This window comes from Polypterus senegalus, chromosome 18 (genome assembly GCF_016835505.1).
Source record: "Polypterus senegalus isolate Bchr_013 chromosome 18, ASM1683550v1, whole genome shotgun sequence".
NCBI classification, from domain to species: Eukaryota; Metazoa; Chordata; class Cladistia; order Polypteriformes; family Polypteridae; genus Polypterus; species Polypterus senegalus.
In genome coordinates this window covers 75,177,161-75,195,414 of record NC_053171.1, presented here as the reverse complement: position 1 = coordinate 75,195,414, position 18,254 = coordinate 75,177,161, and the positions used below count along the sequence as shown (strand labels likewise).

Below are 18,254 nucleotides of genomic sequence, written 5' to 3'. Positions count from 1 at the left end.
CTGTTTCTTTTAGCTACAAATTCTGGCCTGCGTCTGGACTGCTGCTCTCACTCGACTTTATGCACTTACATCACGTTTTTAGTCAGTGTTGATTTTAATTAACTTTTATTAATTTTAACTGCTACAGTAGTTTGCCCAGTCAGCTACAATGTCCAAGAAAAGAATAGCTGATAAAGATGAAGACAAATTCAAGAGACCCACAAGGCAGAATATATGATTGTGATTGGCAGAGAGGTCCTGTGTGTAAAGAAAATGTGGCAGTCATTGTGTGTTCATATATTTTGGCCCACACTGGGTATATAAATTGTTTTTTTTTTGCCCTTAATGAAACTGAGTATGACACTCCTGATCCAAAGGTAAGACTACACAAAAGCATAAACTTTTTCTTGTGCAAAAATCATTTCTGAGTTGATTTTGGTCTATATTGCAACTTTCAGTTCTGTTAATATTTTATTTAGTGATCTTAGGAACGTCTTACGGCTCTCCCAATCTGCCCTTAAAATCTCTGCCGCTCACTTTCTTAATTTCATAGTCATCTGCTCATTGAAAGTTGCACGTGACTTAAGTTTTAGTCCAGTGCAAATGAAAGACAACGTCTGGCCCCAAAAGTGACTCTGGGGTTTGGCTGAAAATGACAAAGAAAATGGAGGAGAACAGAAAAAGAGATGAGTGGGGTTTGACACCAAAGCCTGTGGTGGGCGCACATACATAATATTGACAAGGGGATGGAAAGGAAGTGGAAAGTGGTACCCCAAGTCAAAAGGTGGCAGCCAGATAGTGCAATTAATATTGCATTTTATGGAAAACAGTCCGCCTAGTGATTAAACTTTTAATAGAGTTAAGGTTCTGCCAATATATGGAAACATGGCAGGCCACTTGGGCAAATTTAAGGAACCAGGAATATGAAATATTTCCAAAAAAAAGGCAAAATTTGGAATAGGTACGACTAGATATTGTGACGTCAATCAAAATTAACAACAACAAAGCTCAGTCTACATTCATCTATAAAGCATTTGAAAAGTTTTGCATTTATCCATAACCTTAGCCAACCAGGAAAATACAACTGTTAGGTTGGAATGGTGATGATGTCACATGTTGTGTAGCTCTGGTTGTCACTGCCAAGCAAAAACACTGCAACAGTAAACACAAACCACAAAATGACGGCACCCACTGGGAACAAAATGTTATTTTTGGAGAACAAAATTGGCATGATATTTTTGTTCATTTATTATTCAAGTTCTGGAGACCATAGAAATGTTATTTGTTAGAACGTCAGAACAATCTAGACGAGAGCAGGCCATTCAGCCCAACAAAGTTCGCCAGTCCTATCCACTTAATTCTTCCAAAATACAATCAAGTTGAGTTTTGATTGCCCTTTACTGCCTACCACTCTACTCAGTAGCTTATTCCAAGTGTCTGTGGTTCTCTGTGTGAAGAAAACTAATGTTTTTGTGAAATTTATCCCTAACATGTTTCCAACTGTGTTCCCGTGTTCTTGATGAACTCATTTTAAAATAACAGTCTTGATCCACTGGCCTAATTACCTTCATAATTTTAAACACTTCAATCATGTCTCCTCTTCATCTTCTTTTGCTTAAACAGAAAGATTTCTATGTTTTTTAGTGTTTTTTTTAACCTGTAGAATCCATTTCTCAGGTTATTTTATTCATATATCTTCTTGATTAAAAGTTTTCATTATTTCACAATACTGTTCCGTTTTTGCACACATTCCATCATTTTCTGAATGTGACACTTCCTGTTGTAATGGCACTTCTCCCATGAGCCTCTGGGAGAACACAACATCTGACGTCATAAGGTGTGATGCTATTTTAATTGCCATGTATGAACTTATTTTTTTCATGACTGGATATTCTAAACCCTTTTTCTGTACTTACTGTCTTTTTTATCCTCTGCTTCATTTTTTGAACCTTGATTTTTGGTTAGTGACTAGAATTGACAAAAGATCGGTTTGTTATTTTGACCATGATTCTGATCTTTTTCGAGGCAATTCAGGCCTCTTCTTCAGGCAAGATGTAATGATTATTATTATTTTATTGTAATCTTTTTAGTTAGCCAATAAATGTCATTTTGCTTGACTTCTCACAACATCCATAATGACTAACATGGTACAACACCCTAGTACTACTGATCTTTTTCATAAAACATCTTCCTATCCTGATGAGATAGAAAAATAAATGAGATGTGAAAATAATCAACTACAGTAATCCCTCCTCGATCGCGGGGGTTGCGTTCCAGAACCCCCCGCGATAGACGAAAATCCGCGAAGTAGAAACCATATGTTTCTGTAGTTATTTTTATATATTTTAAGCCCTTATAAACTCTCCCACACTGTTAACATTATTAGAGCCCTCTAGACATGAAATAACACCCTTTAGTCAAACGTTTAAACTGTGCTTCATGACAAGACAGAGATGACAGTTCTTTCTCACAATTAAAAGAATGCAAATAGATCTTCTTCTCTTCAGGAGCAGAGAATTTCAGAGGGAGAGAGAGAGATCGCTCGCAAAGAAAAGCAAAAAGTCAAAAAATCAATACTTGTGCTTTTAAGTTTGCCGCGGCATTTTTTAGAGGAGCGTCAGTATCTTCTAAGCAAACAGCCTCTGTGCAAACAGCCCCTCTGCTCACATCTCCTCCGTCAGGCGCAGAGAACGTCAGAGAGAGAGCGAGATTAAAGCAACAATCAAAAAATCAATACGTGTGCTTTTAAATATGCCAAGCACCGCAATAAAGCGGCATTTTTTTAGAGGAGTGTCAGTATCTTTTAAGCAAACAGCACTTCTGCTCACAGCCCCTCCGTCAGGCGCAGAGAATGTCAGAGAGGGTGAGAGAGAGGCAGAGACAAGCAAACAATCAAGCTCCGCGCGGGATGCATATCTTATAGCATTGAGGAGTTGTAGTTAATATGTAATACGTGCTCTGATTGGGTAGCTTCTAAGCCATCCGCCAATAGCGTCCCTTGTATGAAATCAACAGGGCAAACAAACTGAGGAAGCGTGTAGCATAAATTAAAAGACCCACTGTGTGCAGAAATCCGCGAACCAGCGACAAATCTGTGATATATATTTAGATGTGCTTACATTTAAAATCCACGATAGAGCGAAACCGCGAAAGTCAAAGCGCGATTTAGCGAGGGATTACTGTACTGTATATCAAAACAAAACTGAATGTGAAAATAAACAGTAACAGTAGAATCTGCATAGTTTTAAATAACCAAGAAATCAAACCTTATCATAACAGAGTTCCCCTCATGGACATGGTCTCTAGACATGTCAGTTGGGTATACAGGGATGGGAGCATGAGATCTCACCAGTAAACGAGGGGCCTGGTCATGATCAACTACAAGTCTACCAATGGACCAAATACTCCATAACAATCTCATATTTTCTCTCCCTCAGTTTCCTCTTTGACATTCACCTCATTATGAGGAGGCACGACAAACCTCGTATAATATGGGAGTAGTGTACTGGTTTTAGTCAAGAATCATGAACTAAGATGCTGGCCCAACTTTCTTCAATATAACTCAGGTCAGGTCCCAGGATTATTAGAGGGTGTTTGTGTTCCTGTGTGGGTAGCAGAGACATGACATGAGTAGGGGCAAATGCTTAGCAGGCAGGATGAGAGGTCATGGCTTAAAAAAGGGTGATAAATAGAGAAAGTCGGGGGGTGAAAGATAAAATGGAGGGAATGAGTGCTACTGTAACTGTGGTATTCTGCGGGGGATAAATGGGGAGGACACCTCACTAAACAGACATTCAAACTGCAAAGGAAGGCCCAGAAAGGCAGCAGACCTGATGTTATTCTATTTTCTACTACTTTGTGTTTTGTTGTGGTAAGATGCATTTGGGTGCATTGCAATGCACAGTTTTTTAACTAAATAAAGGAGTGCCCAGGCTTCAGAGGGGTGTAGGTGTGCATGGTAGCATAGAGGAGCAGCTGAGGAGTGCTGGTGAGTTGATCGACTGGCCGCACACTCACGTGCAGACACGTGTGGTTCGGTCGATTGTCTCAGGGTCTGTAATCAGTGCCAGCTCACCTGCAACATAAAAAGATGCCTGACCAAGAAATGAGAAAGAAAGAATGGGAGGTGAAATCTTAAGTGAAAGAGAAGGACAGGTCAGTGTTTGAGGGACAGGAGTCGCTCCTGCTGAGCATCCTAAGTACATGGATTGGGCTCCCGTTTGAAGCCAAGGAATGGCGGCAAAAGAGAGCAGCAAGGCTTGGTGTGGTGCCACATCGGATTCCTAGGATTGGAGGTGGGGACCTGAGCCATGATAAATGGTTGGCTGCTCCATCGGTGGACCTCTCCTCTTGCTGCGGAGACCCTTTTGGGGTAAGTAGAGGAGACATCAGATTTTATAAGGAAGCACCGTGGCTAATAATTGTTTTCATGGATGGAACCTGCCAGTAGGTTTTAACCTCATTTTTATAGTTTTGTTTATTTATTGACGACTTTTTACCCATCACTAATCACCTGTTTTTATGGATTATTTATTGACTATTTGTTTATTTAGTGAAACACTACACTTTTGTACTTTGCTGGTTTTAAACCCGTTTGAGTTTTGTTTGAATGTGCTGTGTGGTTTCTAAACTCTTTTGGGACTCACCCCAACAGAACGAAATGCCGAAGAGCGTCCCGAAGTGCGATCGCCGCGTCTGTGGAAGACAATTTATCCATCGCCGGGGCAACCACAGGCTCCCAGCGCTGCAGCGGCTCGTCGTGAAAGCAAATCCAAGCCGACTATGGCCGCGCTATAAGTGCCTATCTTCAATGGGTGATGCAAGGAACATTATAAATGCAGGGAACAGTATTAATTGGCCTCTAACCTGGCCACAACCCTGCCTGACTGCCGCGTCTTTGTATACGTAGTGGCAGATCCCGCTACATTAAATAACCGCGCTGTTCCTGTTTCAAGCTGAATAAAGCTGGTTTTGATAAAGTACTGAGACTCAACCTCGTGTTTTGGGGTGCAAGACAGGGACTCACACGTCACAGCGATAATAAAAGCACATAGCACTTTGTACCATCTCTTGTTTGTTAAGGTTCTCAATGTTCATCTCAGTACATGACTACTGATAGTCCCGGGTTTAAGAACCAATCTAGGCTGTTACATTTGGTGGCAGTGGTGGGATGGGCCAGTGGCAGGGAGGAAGAGGAGATGACGACATGGGACAAAAAGGAGAAAGAGTTACAGGAAAACATCCTAAGGAGGGAGACTGGGTGAAGACCAGCCAAGGACAATGGACTTAAAAAATATTTTTCTTATTTTAGTAGTTATTCATTTTAATGATCATTTTATCCTGTTTGTGGTTTAACAGTTTTAATGGGGTGATGGTGGGAAAATTTTATTGATTGCTTTGTTAACAATGCAACATGCTGTGGCAGCCATTTCTGGGCTACCAGTTTCATCACGTGTTGGGCTGATAAAATTGGTGTTTTGTGGGGTGGGGTGTGTTGTGAGGTAAAGGGGGTGTAAATTGGTTTTAATTATTTAATTGTTTTCATAACAGCACATCCCTGGGTTGCTCAGGTGGGTGTGGTGATGTGCACTTGACGTCATTAATCGATAAGCACTGGGCGGAAGCTGCGTGGGAGTCCTTAGACATTGGCAAAGTACAAAAGAGGATAAATGAGATCGGGTTAGTGCTGAGGGGGAGATCGGAAAATGGAAAGCAGGAAATGAAAAGAACGACACTGTTGGAAAGGCAAACCGAGGAGGAGGATGAGTAAGGCAGCATTTGCACTGTTGAGCGGTTTTCACAGAGTAGAACGGAGGGCTGGAGGAGCACCAAGAGATGGTAGTGCTTTCAGAAGCTGAGAAAGCTGAAAGGCTGAGCTGGCGAGAGGATGAGAGAAGCCAAAGGAGCTGGATGAAGGATGGGGTCCCGATGTAATGGCAGCTTCGTGGACTGCAGTGACTGGATGTGGTGGCAGTTTGAGTAAGTGGGCACCATTAAAAGTGACGGATTGATGAAGATATGATGCGCTATGTTCGAGGGGCACCCATGGGTCCTAATGAGGACGACGAGAGTGGAAGAAAGAATGTTTGTTTATAAGTTTACCTTTCCAATTTTGATTTTGATTTTAACTTCTTTATTATTTTCAGGATTTTAAACACAGCAAGACACTTTTATTGGTCTGACGGCATAATTTTATGGCTCAGTTATTGAGCTCTTTATTTAAAGACATTTGGGGTGCCGTTTTTTGCATATTTTTGGACAGCACTTTATATTCTCTTTACTTGAATAAACGTTGTTAGTTACTGCTTTTGTAAAGAAAGCCTTATGCTTGTTTACTCCCTTGCCACTGGTTTGTTCCAGTCATTACTTTTAATGGCCTCGGGTTCAAGGGAGTTATGGCTGCTGCAGCCAAGCCAGACAATCACATCTCCCTTATGTGTTTTTCTACCTGTGGATATTTTTATTAATAAAGGAGGCAAATGTTCATAACTTTTGACTTCTCCCTGTACTTCTGGTCATGGAGGGGTATCGTCCTATCATAATATACTTAAAAAGTCCACTTGCCTAAAATTAGACCTTGGTAAAGTGCAGATGGTGAAGGATCATACACACAATACTATGAAGAAGACAGGTGCAAATGGGATTTATGTAGGCAACTGGGTATAGTAATCCACCCTAATGGCCCAGCTAGTGGTCCCTTTAGGTGGACAGGTGCACCAATGTTTTGTTTGTGCTGACACCCCCACCCCTGATGTCAGAGGTGTGTTCTGCTTCTATGCTGGTCAATGCTTGCATGGACTGTGTGTTGGGTAAGGTTGTGTGGTCCAGCGGCTGTGGGGCATCTGTTGGTGAAGAAAGATTCACGGATCTTGAAATTGCAGATGAAGCTGTGATGTTCGCAGAGTCAATGGAGACTCTGATCGGGACTCTCGAGAGACTGAGTGAGGACTCTGAGTGTCTGGGCTTGCGAGTGTCCTGGATAAAAACCAAAATCCAGGCCTTTTATGACCTCTTGGGAACAGCCATCAGCAGTGTGTCTGTCTGCGGAGAGAGAGTGTTGACCTTGTTGAGAGGTTTACTTACCTCAGCACTGTCTTTCGTGTCTCAGGTGACTCTTCCTATGAAGTCAGTAGACAAACTGGGAGAGCATGGGGGTCATGAGGTCAATGGAAAGGGGTGTGTGGTGCTTCCGATATCTATGCAAAAGGACGAAGGTCCAAGTCTTTAGAGTCCTGGTGTTTCCTGTCTTGCTATATGGTTGCGAGACATGGACGTTATCCAGTGACCTGATACAAAGACTGGACTCCTTTGGTACTGTGTCTCTTCAGAGAATCCTTGGGTATTGCTGGTTTGACTTTATGTTGAAGGAGCAGTTGCTCATGGAGTCCCGAATGAGGCACATTACCTGCATTGTCAGGGAGCAACAGTTACAGCACTACGATTCCCAGAGGGCTTGCAGGATCCTCATTGTTGAGTACCCGAGAGGCTGGACCAGGCCAAGGGGATGCCCACGTAACACCTGGCTGCAGCAGACAGAGGATCATTTCAGAAGGGTGGGACTGGACTGTGTATCTGCCTAGGGGTTGCCAACTGGAAACATGAGCTGTTCTGTTGTGTGGTGGGTATGGCAATGTGCTGTACCAGTGCCTGCTCCCCAACCTGACCTGACCTGACCTGACCTGACACCCCAACCCTCACAATCAGTCATGCATCCTAAGGCTGGGCAGGCCCAATATATAAAGCAGAAGAGACAGCGGAACAAAGTCAACAGCTATCCAGCTCTCCCGTGTCTGTTCAGCCGGCCCGTGGAATCTCCTTGCAGTAAGCAAAAGAAGGAAGGAAGGAAAGGGTGAACTCATATCCTGCCATTGAAGGTGTTAAGTTGCAGCCCAGAACAGAGACAGAGAGAGAGAAAGAGAGATCAGGATAACACTTAAAGCACCAGATCAGAGCAGCTGGGGAGCAGTACCTGCATTTCCCGGTCACCATACTTCTGGGGGTGCTTGCTGCTCTGGCTCTTTCTCCTCAGCTTCTTCAGCTCCGACTGACAGCGCTCAATGGAGTCGGACTTGGAGCGCCGTTCTGCCTGATATTTCTTCAGTGTCGCCTACAAGAAAGGAGACCGACTACAATTAACAGTTTTATTTTTTTGACCAGTCTAACACCACCCTTCCCTTAAATCATTGCTGGCAAGTTTTTGTGCTTTCTTTCTCTAAGCATCTGACAACTTAGGAGGCCCAGGAATGCTTAAGAAAAGACGGCAAGGATCAGCTTGACTCACAGTAAGGTACTTGATGTCCAAATCCAGTTTGTGCTCCAGTTGTGACAGCAGCTCGGAGTGGAAGAGCTTCAGCTGTGGCAGACAGACCAGGGGTCAATAAGGAACCATGCAATCTCATGACACACACACACATACTCAGAGTTACTGGCACACCACTCACCATGTCCTCCAGCTGAACCTGGATTTGTCGATGGACTTCAGCCATCTGAAAGAGTGTATCTCCTGAAAGCGGGTCAAGAATAAGCATAGGTGTTATTCAGTTCATGCAACGTTTACATTAAGAAACATACAAATTACATTAAACACTCAATAAAGCAAAGCAATTTCAATAAGTAATATGAACAAAGGAATTATGACATTCATTATTAAAGAGATCTAGGATATGGCCAGTTGACAACAGAGGACAGGAAAACAATACCTCCACTCAGACTATATCTGGAGAAAATAAAGATGAGTTTGTCCACAGTCGACTCAGATAACAGATATGTGGATAGCGTCACAGTACTGGTGCTCTGTGCCAGCTAACTGCCCTCCCACTGCTGGGCATTCAACATACGCTCATGCCACGCAATCCTATAAGCAGATTTATGCAAATCCTCTAAAAGCCAGTCTTTGACGTTACTCTCCAGTTTTCTTACTTGTCTAATTAAGCTCATTGTCTTCTGTTTGGGCACTCTGACCCAAATACTTGAACAAACCTTGGTAGAGAAGACTTTACTTTCATTTTCTTAATGCATGGGGCCCTACATGGTGAAACTCAGTTGTGAGCATGTGAGTAATCACATACAGTGCTTAGGTCATGTCCAGATGTTTTAAAGCAGTGGTCCTCAACCTTTTCATTCTGTACACATTTCCGCGGACCGAACCGAACAGGGGTTGATGGATGATATACGTTTAACAAGACACATTGAAGTGTGTGCTGTGGTGCAGTGGTTCCCAACCTTTTTTGCGCCATGAACCAGTTTCATGTAAAACAATATTTACACACACTGGTATAGAAACAACTAAAAACAAAGTGCGTATAAATACAACTCGCCATTCCGCAGAATTAGTGGGAGCCCTGAGCTTGTTTCCCTCTTATGAGTCAGTCCCATCAATGGGAGACAAAGTCACCCGAAGTGTTACTTATGTCTAGTCTACTCCGTAATTTGGTTTTGCTTGCTGTCACTGCAGAAAATCCTGATTCACAAAGATAGGCTGTTGGAAACGGAAGCAAGTCATTCAGTGCCTTTTTGGAGATCTCTGGAAATTCTGCCTTGGTCTTAATCCAGAACACCGGCAGAGTTGTTGTTTGAAACATAATCTTAAGGCCACCGTCATTTGCAATCTCTAGCAGTTGATCTTCTTCTTGCATGGACAGGCTCGATTCACCTGGTTTGTTCACAAATGGGTTGCGTATCCATTCTTTCAAAGTTTGGGGGTCTTTTGTGGTTGGAAAGTACCGCTCAACTCTTTTAAAAGCAGAGACAGGTGGTCGTGCACAAGCTGTGAGAATTTTGAATCAGGCTCAGTTTCTTCCAAAACCCCTGCTAATGTTTGAAACATGTCAAATATCTCTCTGTTCACTCGGCGTCCCCACAATTCAAGTTTGGCTTTGAATGCAGCTACTTTGTCTGCCGACTTGAAGACAGTTGTCATTTTCCCCTGAAGTGACAGATTGAGTTCATTAAGCAGATTGAATATTTCGCACATGTAAGCGAGTTTTGTGACCCAGTTCATGTCACTGAAATTATTTGCCAGTTGTGGCTTTTTTTACTGAAAGAAATCTCCTCAGTGGCTGTCATAACTCAAAAACTCTGGCCAACGATCTCCCTTTAGATAGCCATCTTACTTCTGTGTGTAAGAGAAGGCATTTGTGCTCTGCATCCATCTCATCACAAAGCTGCTCGAACAGACACGAGTTTAGGGCATTTGCTTAGATGTAGTTAAGGACTTTAATGACATCGTGGAATACTCTGTTAAGTTCAGGTAATATTTTTCGGCAAGCCAGCATTTCCCTGTGAATGACACAGTGCATGGACTCACATTCAGGTGCAACCTCCTTAACCCGAGCAATTAAACCAGAAATCCATCCAGTTATGGCAGCAGCTCCGTCCGTACATGTGCTGACACAAAAGGACCAATCCAGTTTTCCTGATATGTAATCATTTAAAGATTTGAATAGTTCTGCGCCAGTGGTGTTGCTTGGCATTGACATTGTACATAACATGTCCTCATGCACATCCTCCTGATATATATATATATATATATATATACAGTATATCACACATAAACAAGTAGTATTGCCTTGTTGTCAATATCAGTAGACTCATCAACCTGAATTGCATACCATGGTGACTTATTAATCCTCTCCAACAACTGTGTCTCAATGTCCTCTGCTATATCCTCAATTCGCCTAGTGACAATGCTAGCCGAAAGAGGAATCTGTGCTATCTTTTTAACAGCAGCCTCTCCTAGCAGTTCCTAGGATGGGCCTCTGCCCATCTTGTTCACGTTTTCTCCTTTCAAAAAATTGCAAAGGCTTGTCTTTTAATGCAGGGTGCTTGGTCTCCATGTGCCGAAGCAGTTTTGAAGGCTTCATAGCCTCATTTGCTAGCATGTCGCCACATATTATGCAGAGTGGGCTTGGTGTGTGAGAATCACCTGTAGCGATAAACCCGTATTTTAAGTAGATAACTGCGGTGGGCTGGTGCCCTGCCCGGTGTTTGTTTCCTGCCTTGCGCCCAGTGTTGGCTGGGATTGGCTCCAACAGACCCCCGTGACACTGTAGTTAGGATAAAGTGGGTTGGATAATGGATGGATGGATGGATCCTGATATTGTCTATTAAATGCAGCTTTCTTTTTCTTGGAAGTCGAAGGCTCTTCTTTTATCTCCTCATTGGGCCTTTTTCCCTTTCCAAAGAAGCTCTCCAAAAATGTTTGTTTTTTACTCATTTTTGCTAGCTTGAGGGTTAAAATTACCCCAACCTTTTTGTGACCTAAGACCTTTTTAATTTTGTATTTTTTTCCGTGGATCGGGTTAGAGGAGGGTGCGGAAACGTGTAACAAAAGATAATGAAGTGCGCAATATATAAACTATTCACTAAGTGTGTTGCCTTATCGCCACCTATGAGCCACAGATAGAAGTGTTTTCCAAAATAAAACAGCCTCCTTATCCGTTCAGCGTGGCCCGGCACAAAATGCTCCACGTCCCAGTACCGGTCTGCAGCCCGGTGGTTGGGGACCCCTGTTTTAAAGGAATGACGTGACATTCGGTCATCTTGTCTGTCTATTGTTAGTCTAATCACCCTCTGCCTTGTTCCCACAATCTGTTTTCGAGTTTCATTAATCCTCCAGATGCCTGGATTTTTTTTTGTTGGCTTCCTTCAGTTATCCTCACAATTTTACGTTTTTGCTCTCCTTTCTCTGTCGTTCTGTCTCTCAGCTCATATTTTGTGCAGAATTTATTCTGAGCCCATTTTTCTCGAATGAACATCATAATGTACCTGTCAGACATCAGACATGTAGAACTGGGTATAATGTTTCAAGTTCTTTTATTGTCTTTAACCCCAAACTTTCACTTTCTATAGTCAAAACCCGGGTCAAAACTGAATTTTTCATGTACTGAGTTTTCCAGTAGAGAAAACACAGTGATATGCACAATGATGCATTTTGGTGTCTTTGTATTGTGTTAGATAGCTAGGATGCCTCCTTAGTGGATGGACTTGTGGAGACAGCATTCACCGGGCACTACCTCCCCCAGAATCTTAGATGGCAGCCCCCCTGGGTTACAGGAGTGCCTTGGATTCCCACAGGGCTTCAGGAGTGTTGGAGTTTGGAACAGCCTTTTGGGTTCCATGGGAGCCACCAGGGGGTGCTGCTGGGACCCCGGAGCCCTACTTTGTCGGGCTTCCACCTCACCCAGAAGTGCTTCTGGACCACATTAAAGGGGCACCAGAAGTACTCCCAGGTGCTGGATAAAAGAAGCCCACTGCCACCGTTGCAGGACACAGAGTCAGGAGGAGGAGGGCAACAAAGCTTGCTAGAGGAGTAGTGAATGAAGATGAAGAGATAGAGAGAAGAAGAAAGAGAATTGCTGTGTGCCTTATTTTATTGTTCTGCATGCTTTTGTAATGTGTGGAAGTGGGAAATGTTTGGGAAGAGTTTCCCACAGCTCAGTAAAATTCTGTGTTGTGCTGGAACTTGTGTCTACATCTGCCTGTGTCAGGTTTGAGGAGCTGGTGCGCCACAGTATAAAAAATGTGCAGCTAAAAAACGTACTGCACTCCTATGCTGTTATATGAACAAGAGGCATAAAATGAACTGATTTTACTGGTGTGGTGTGGATTACAGGCATTATGCAACACAAAAAAAGAGAAAAAGTAAACAAGTTGGGGCTCACACCTGGTGGCATGGATTATGGACTATCTTACAGACAGACCTCAATATGTGCGTCTTGGGAACTGCAGGTCTGACATAGTGTTCAGCAATACAGGGGCGCTGCAGGGGACTGTACTTTCTCCGGTCCTGTTCAATCTATATACATCAGACTTCCAATATGACTCGGAGTCCTGTCACGTGCAAAAGTTCGCTGATGACACTGCTATTGTGGGCTGCATCAGGAGTGGGCAGGAGGAGGAGTACAGAAAGTTAATCAAAGACTTTGTTAAATGGTGCGACTCAAACCACTTACACCTCAACACCAGCAAGACCAAGGAGCTGGTGGTGGATTTTAGGAGGCCCAGGCCCCTCATTGACCCTGTGATCATCAGAGGTGACTGTGCAGAGGGTGCAGACCTTTAAATATCTGGGAGTGCAGCTGGATGACAAATTGGACTGGACTGCCAATACTGATGCTCTTTGTAAGAAAGGTCAGAGCAGACTATACTTTCTGAGAAGGTTGGCATCCTTCAACATCTGCAGTAAGATGCTGCAGATGTTCTACCAGACGGTTGTGGCGAGTGCCCTCTTCTACGTGGTGGTGTGCTGGGGTGGCAGCATAAAGATGAAAGACGCCTCACGCTTGGACAAACTTGTTAAGAAGGCAGGCTCTATTGTAGGATTAAAGTTGGACAGTTTAACATCTGTGGCAGAGCGACGGGCACTAAGCAAACTCCTGTCGATCATGAAGAATACACTGCATCCACTTAACAGTGTCATCTCCAGGCAGAGGAGCAGCTTCAGTGACAGACTTTTGTCACTGTCCTGCTCCACTGACAGACTAAAGAGATCGTTCCTCCCCCACACTATGCGACTCTTCAATTCCACCCGGGGGAGTAAATGCTAACATTAATTTTATTTTAATTTTTTTCATTTTTATTACTCTTCAATTTAATATTGTTTCTTTGTATCAGTATACTGCTGCTGGATTATGTGAATTTCCCCTTGGGATTAATAAAGTATCTATCTATCTATCTATCTATCTATCTATCTATCTATCTATCTATCTATCTATCTATCTATCTATCTATCTATCTATCTATCTATCTATCTATCTATCTATCTATCTATCAAGGAAGTGTGAATGGGGCTTTACTGAGCTTGTTTTACACCCCATAAAAACCTATTTAGTGAGTTTTGCATGTCGCAATTGTGAAATTGCCCATGAAATTCATTTTAGTGTTAGTTTCACGAAACTATATGTGAGTCTAACATTGCCTGTTTTGATAGTCTGCTATCACTAGTCAGGGGTCATGCACTTTCTGATTGTCCAGGAATCAAAAGGACCAAAAAACTTTGAGGGTATCTGTATTAGTGATAGTCTTTTTAATTATAAAATTTGCACAACTATATTTTTGACTACATCTTTGTTTAGAGAATTGGCTGCATCAGTGGATAGTAAAAGATTCACAGATTTGGCTGTTGTTCACTTTGTAACCTTTGTTTAATATCTCTGCTGTTCAGCATCACACCCACCTTGCTTATTCCTGCCTATCAAACCCTCAGCCTGGCTACTTCCTAACACCAAGCCCTCTTGTATACTGAATGAAACAGGCTTTGAAGCCCTGCTCCAGGAACCATTAGGTAAGCTTTTGCAAGCCCACACTTAGGCCTAAAGTACCCCCGAGGAGCTCCCCCTAATGGCACCAGGTTTCTCTGCAATCTCCCTACACCACAGATTGTAACTGGGGCATGCCAGACTGTGTGTCCTCCCCAGTAGTCCTATTAGTCTAACCCACGGTGCTCTCTAGTGGCCTGGCGGGCATGTACAAGGGTAATAAATCTATCTAATTATCAGTCCAACTTTTTTTTAGTTTTCTTTATTTTTCTTTGTGTCACACACGCATGCATGGCAGGCAGTCAATGGGCCTGATTAACTGTGTTGTTCCACCAGACTGAGGGTTGGCACTGCACACTAATGCCTTTTCTCCCACCCTCTACAGATCCTCTGAAGGAAAATCTATCTGATCTGACTTATGGCTTCTCAACAGACATCCTGTCCATCCCCATCACTGACCTCATTTCCTGGGTGCTCCACTGAAGACACACATCTTCCTTCCTCCCCTCTATAAAACCAGCACACCTTTGTTTCAACTTCAGTCACGTTTTGGGATTACTCGTTCTGTTTTACTCTTTTAAATTTTGAATGCTATTTTTCAAGTACAGTGGGACCTCGGGTCACGAACGTCTCGGAACACGTACAAATCGGGTTACAACCAAAAAGTTCACCAAACTTTTGCATCTGTTCACGACCACACACTCGGGTGATGAACAGGCCAGTTTTCCTTCCAGTTCATATACGCCAATGATTTCTGCACGTGTTCAGTCTCTCCCTGTGCAGTGAGCGAGTGACAGAGAAAGAGAGCGCAAGAAGGCAGTTAAAGAAGGCAGTAAGGCAGAGAAGGCAGTTAAAGAATGCACTGGGCTTGTTTTTAAAGAGACTGCTTCTAGCATTGTTTTAATCTCGTATTTAATGAAGACTTTTTTCTATTGGATTTTAACCTCCACTTCACTTCTGTGTTTATGGGATCATTTATTTATTGAAGGACTAGCAAAATACCCGCGCTTTGCAATGGAGAAGTAGTGTGTTAAAGAAGTTATGAAAACGAAAAGGAAACATTTTAAAAATAACGTAACATGATTGTCAATGTAATTGTTTTGTGACTGTTATGAGTGTTGCTGTCATCAGGGACTTGATTATCATTATTTCTTTCAATCAGGTTCGTATTTGGAGGATGTGTTGTGCTCAAGTTATATTCCGTGTTTGTCAACCGTTGTAAAGATAACAGGTTTCATTCATCGAAGTGTTCACTACCCAAATCGGTACTCATGAACCTAAGATGTTTAACAGGCATTGCCAGTATTAAGTTGTGGATTTGCCTGCGAATATTTAGCGTCAGCGTGTCTATGAACTTAATTTAAACTTAAGCTTTACACCTTGCTTTCCTATTGATATGTCTACAAAGGCTTGTTCAGCGTCAGAGGGTTGTTCCTTTCTTACTGTATCAATAAATAGCTTGTCTTCCTCTTTATCTCAGACATCACACACTGCATGCACGGGTTTACCTTTCCCACCTTGCAAACTTTAGCGAAGTGGTTCAATTTACCACATTTTTTACACTGTCTTCCTTTAGCTAGACATTGACTTTTTCCACCGTGTGCTTTGTTTCCGCAGTACCTGCACTTATGAATATGCTTGTATGCGTCACTTGCTTCATATTCTTTTACTATCTTCTCAATTGTGTAATGCGTTTTTTGTTCAGCGCTCTTTGGAGGTCTTGCTTTTTGTGTGTATACTGCGTTCACAGTCAGTTCACGTGAGCTGCTCAGAGTACATGCATCGAAGGTTCTCAGCTGTGCTTCTGCTATCTCGTGCGATCTTGCGATGTCCACGGCTTTATTTAATGTTAGCTCAGACCCGCCACTTAAAAGTTTCTCTCACACTTTCGCTGAGTTTGTGCCAAACACTATTCTATCCCTGATCATCTCATCTTCATTTGCATAAGCACAGTCCTTCACCATCAATTTTAACTCTGTTACAAAGTGATCAAAAGTCTCGTTTATACCCTGTGTCTTCTTATTAAACTTGTATCTTGCAAATATCTCGTGCAATCTTGCGATGTCCACGGCTTTATTTAATGTTAGCTCAGACCCGGTACTTAAAAGTTTCTGTCGCACTTTCGCTGAGTTTGTGCCAAACACTATTCTATCCCTGACCATCTCATCTTCGTTTGCATAAGCATAGTCCTTCACCAGCAATTTTAACTCAGTTACAAAGTGATCAAAAGTCTCGTTTATACCCTGCGTCCTCTCAGTGAACTTGTATCTTGTGAATATCGTATTCGACTTAGGCATGACAAATGCCAGCAGCAGCGTGTCTATGAACTTAATTTAAACTTAAGGTTTACACTGTGCTTTGTTTCCGCAGTAGCTGCACTTATGAATATGCTTGTATGCATCACTCGCTTTGTATTCTTTTACTGCCTTCTCAATTGTGTAATGCTGACGGACGGCCTTATATGGGCAGGCACTCAATTACGTGGAGGCGTGACAATGAGGGACGCAACTCCGTCTCATACGGCGACCAAGCTACAGGCTATGGCCGTATATATGTACATAAGTAGGTTCCAGTTATGACCGTTATGCATAGAATTTCAAAATGAAACCTGCCAAACTTTTGTAAGTAAGCTGTAAGGAATGAGCCTGCTAAATTTCAGCCTTCTACCTACACGAGAAGTTGGAGAATTAGTGATGAGTCAGTGAGTGAGTGAGTCAGTCAGTCAGTCAGTAAGGGCTTTGCCTTTTATTAGTATAGATTCTGAAAGCACTGAACTTTATTTAATTTGGACTTTGTTTTTGATTGTTGTTTTGTTGATTGACTGACACTGACAGACTGAGGAGATCGTTTCTCCCCCACACTATGTGACTCTTCAATTCCACCCGGGGGAGTAAATGCTAACATTACTCAAAGTTATTGTCTGCTTTTACATGCATTGTTATCACTCTTCACTCACATTGTTCTTTATCAGTATACTGCTGCTGGATTATGTGAATTTCCCCTTGGGATTAATAAAGTATCTATCTATCTATCTAAAAGCACTTGGCACTTTATGCACCATCCGATTGCTCCATTGTAGTTTCTCACTGTCGTGCTCATCGGTAACATTACCGACGGTGGCAGGTTTAAGGGCTCCGGGAAGCAAGATGGGAGCATGCAGCGAACCCACATCGTCACAGACTTTACTTCAAAACTGTAATCTCCTCTCCACTCAGTTCCTCCTCACTTCCTTCATGCCAGAACTCGACTCATGTAAGGTCAGTTTTCTTGGTTGTTTATGGTTAGGTTTGTATAACTTAAGGATTTTTCAAATGTTCATTTTTTTCCCTGTGCTTAAAACTCATTAAAAAAAAGTGTTTACAGAGAGCGATTTGTAAGGGTATAGCGTGAACTCTTGCAGTGTTAGTTTTCCCTGTTCAAGGTTTTCTCAGTGTCATTCAATGTTTTTCCATTTAGTTTACTATTACACTGTGCATTCTATGGTATAATTAACTATTTTTGTGCTTAAAAATCCTAAATAAAAAATATTTACATACAGCTCGTACAGTCCGGAATGGATTAATTGTATTTACATCCTATGAGGGAAATTATTTTGAGTTCCACTGTATAGGGTGGATCCCCAAATTTTTACCCTGTCCTTGTTTTCTGTCTCATTACATTACATTGGTTACCTTAAAGTCTATTCTGGGTTTTATAGACCCAAGGAATCCAATTCTGATATTTATGTTTCATTTTGAAATGTCCCTAAAAATCTGACAATTTCAACCAATATGCCGCTGTTGAGCTACCAGGCAATGAAAGGAATAGGAGATAAACGGGAGTCAGAATAATGAAGGCAAAACCAGGAGATCAAAAAGTACTGAGTGTCAAAGTCTAAACATGAACCAAACTCAAAGTCGAAAAGAAAAAACAAAAGCAAATTCAAAAACCTTCAAGTGCTTGAAGAAAACACATGAACAAACTTTGCTTTATTTTTTAGTAATCTTCAAAACTCTGACATGGAAGTGACCCAAGAGA

General features: G+C 42.3%; 1 protein-coding gene across 1 annotated transcript in view; it reads right to left on the bottom strand.

Annotated features, from left to right (window-relative positions):
- Nucleotides 1–18,254, bottom strand: part of zgc:158689 (uncharacterized protein LOC791177 homolog) — a 66,746-nt gene that overhangs the window by 17,205 nt on the left and 31,287 nt on the right. The window contains exons 4-6 of the mRNA XM_039741356.1: nucleotides 8,421–8,482; nucleotides 8,261–8,332; nucleotides 7,949–8,086 (exon numbers count right to left, since the gene is read on the bottom strand). Of these exons, the coding sequence (XP_039597290.1) occupies nucleotides 7,949–8,086; nucleotides 8,261–8,332; nucleotides 8,421–8,482 (272 nt within the window). The remainder of the gene's footprint in view (nucleotides 1–7,948; nucleotides 8,087–8,260; nucleotides 8,333–8,420; nucleotides 8,483–18,254) is intronic.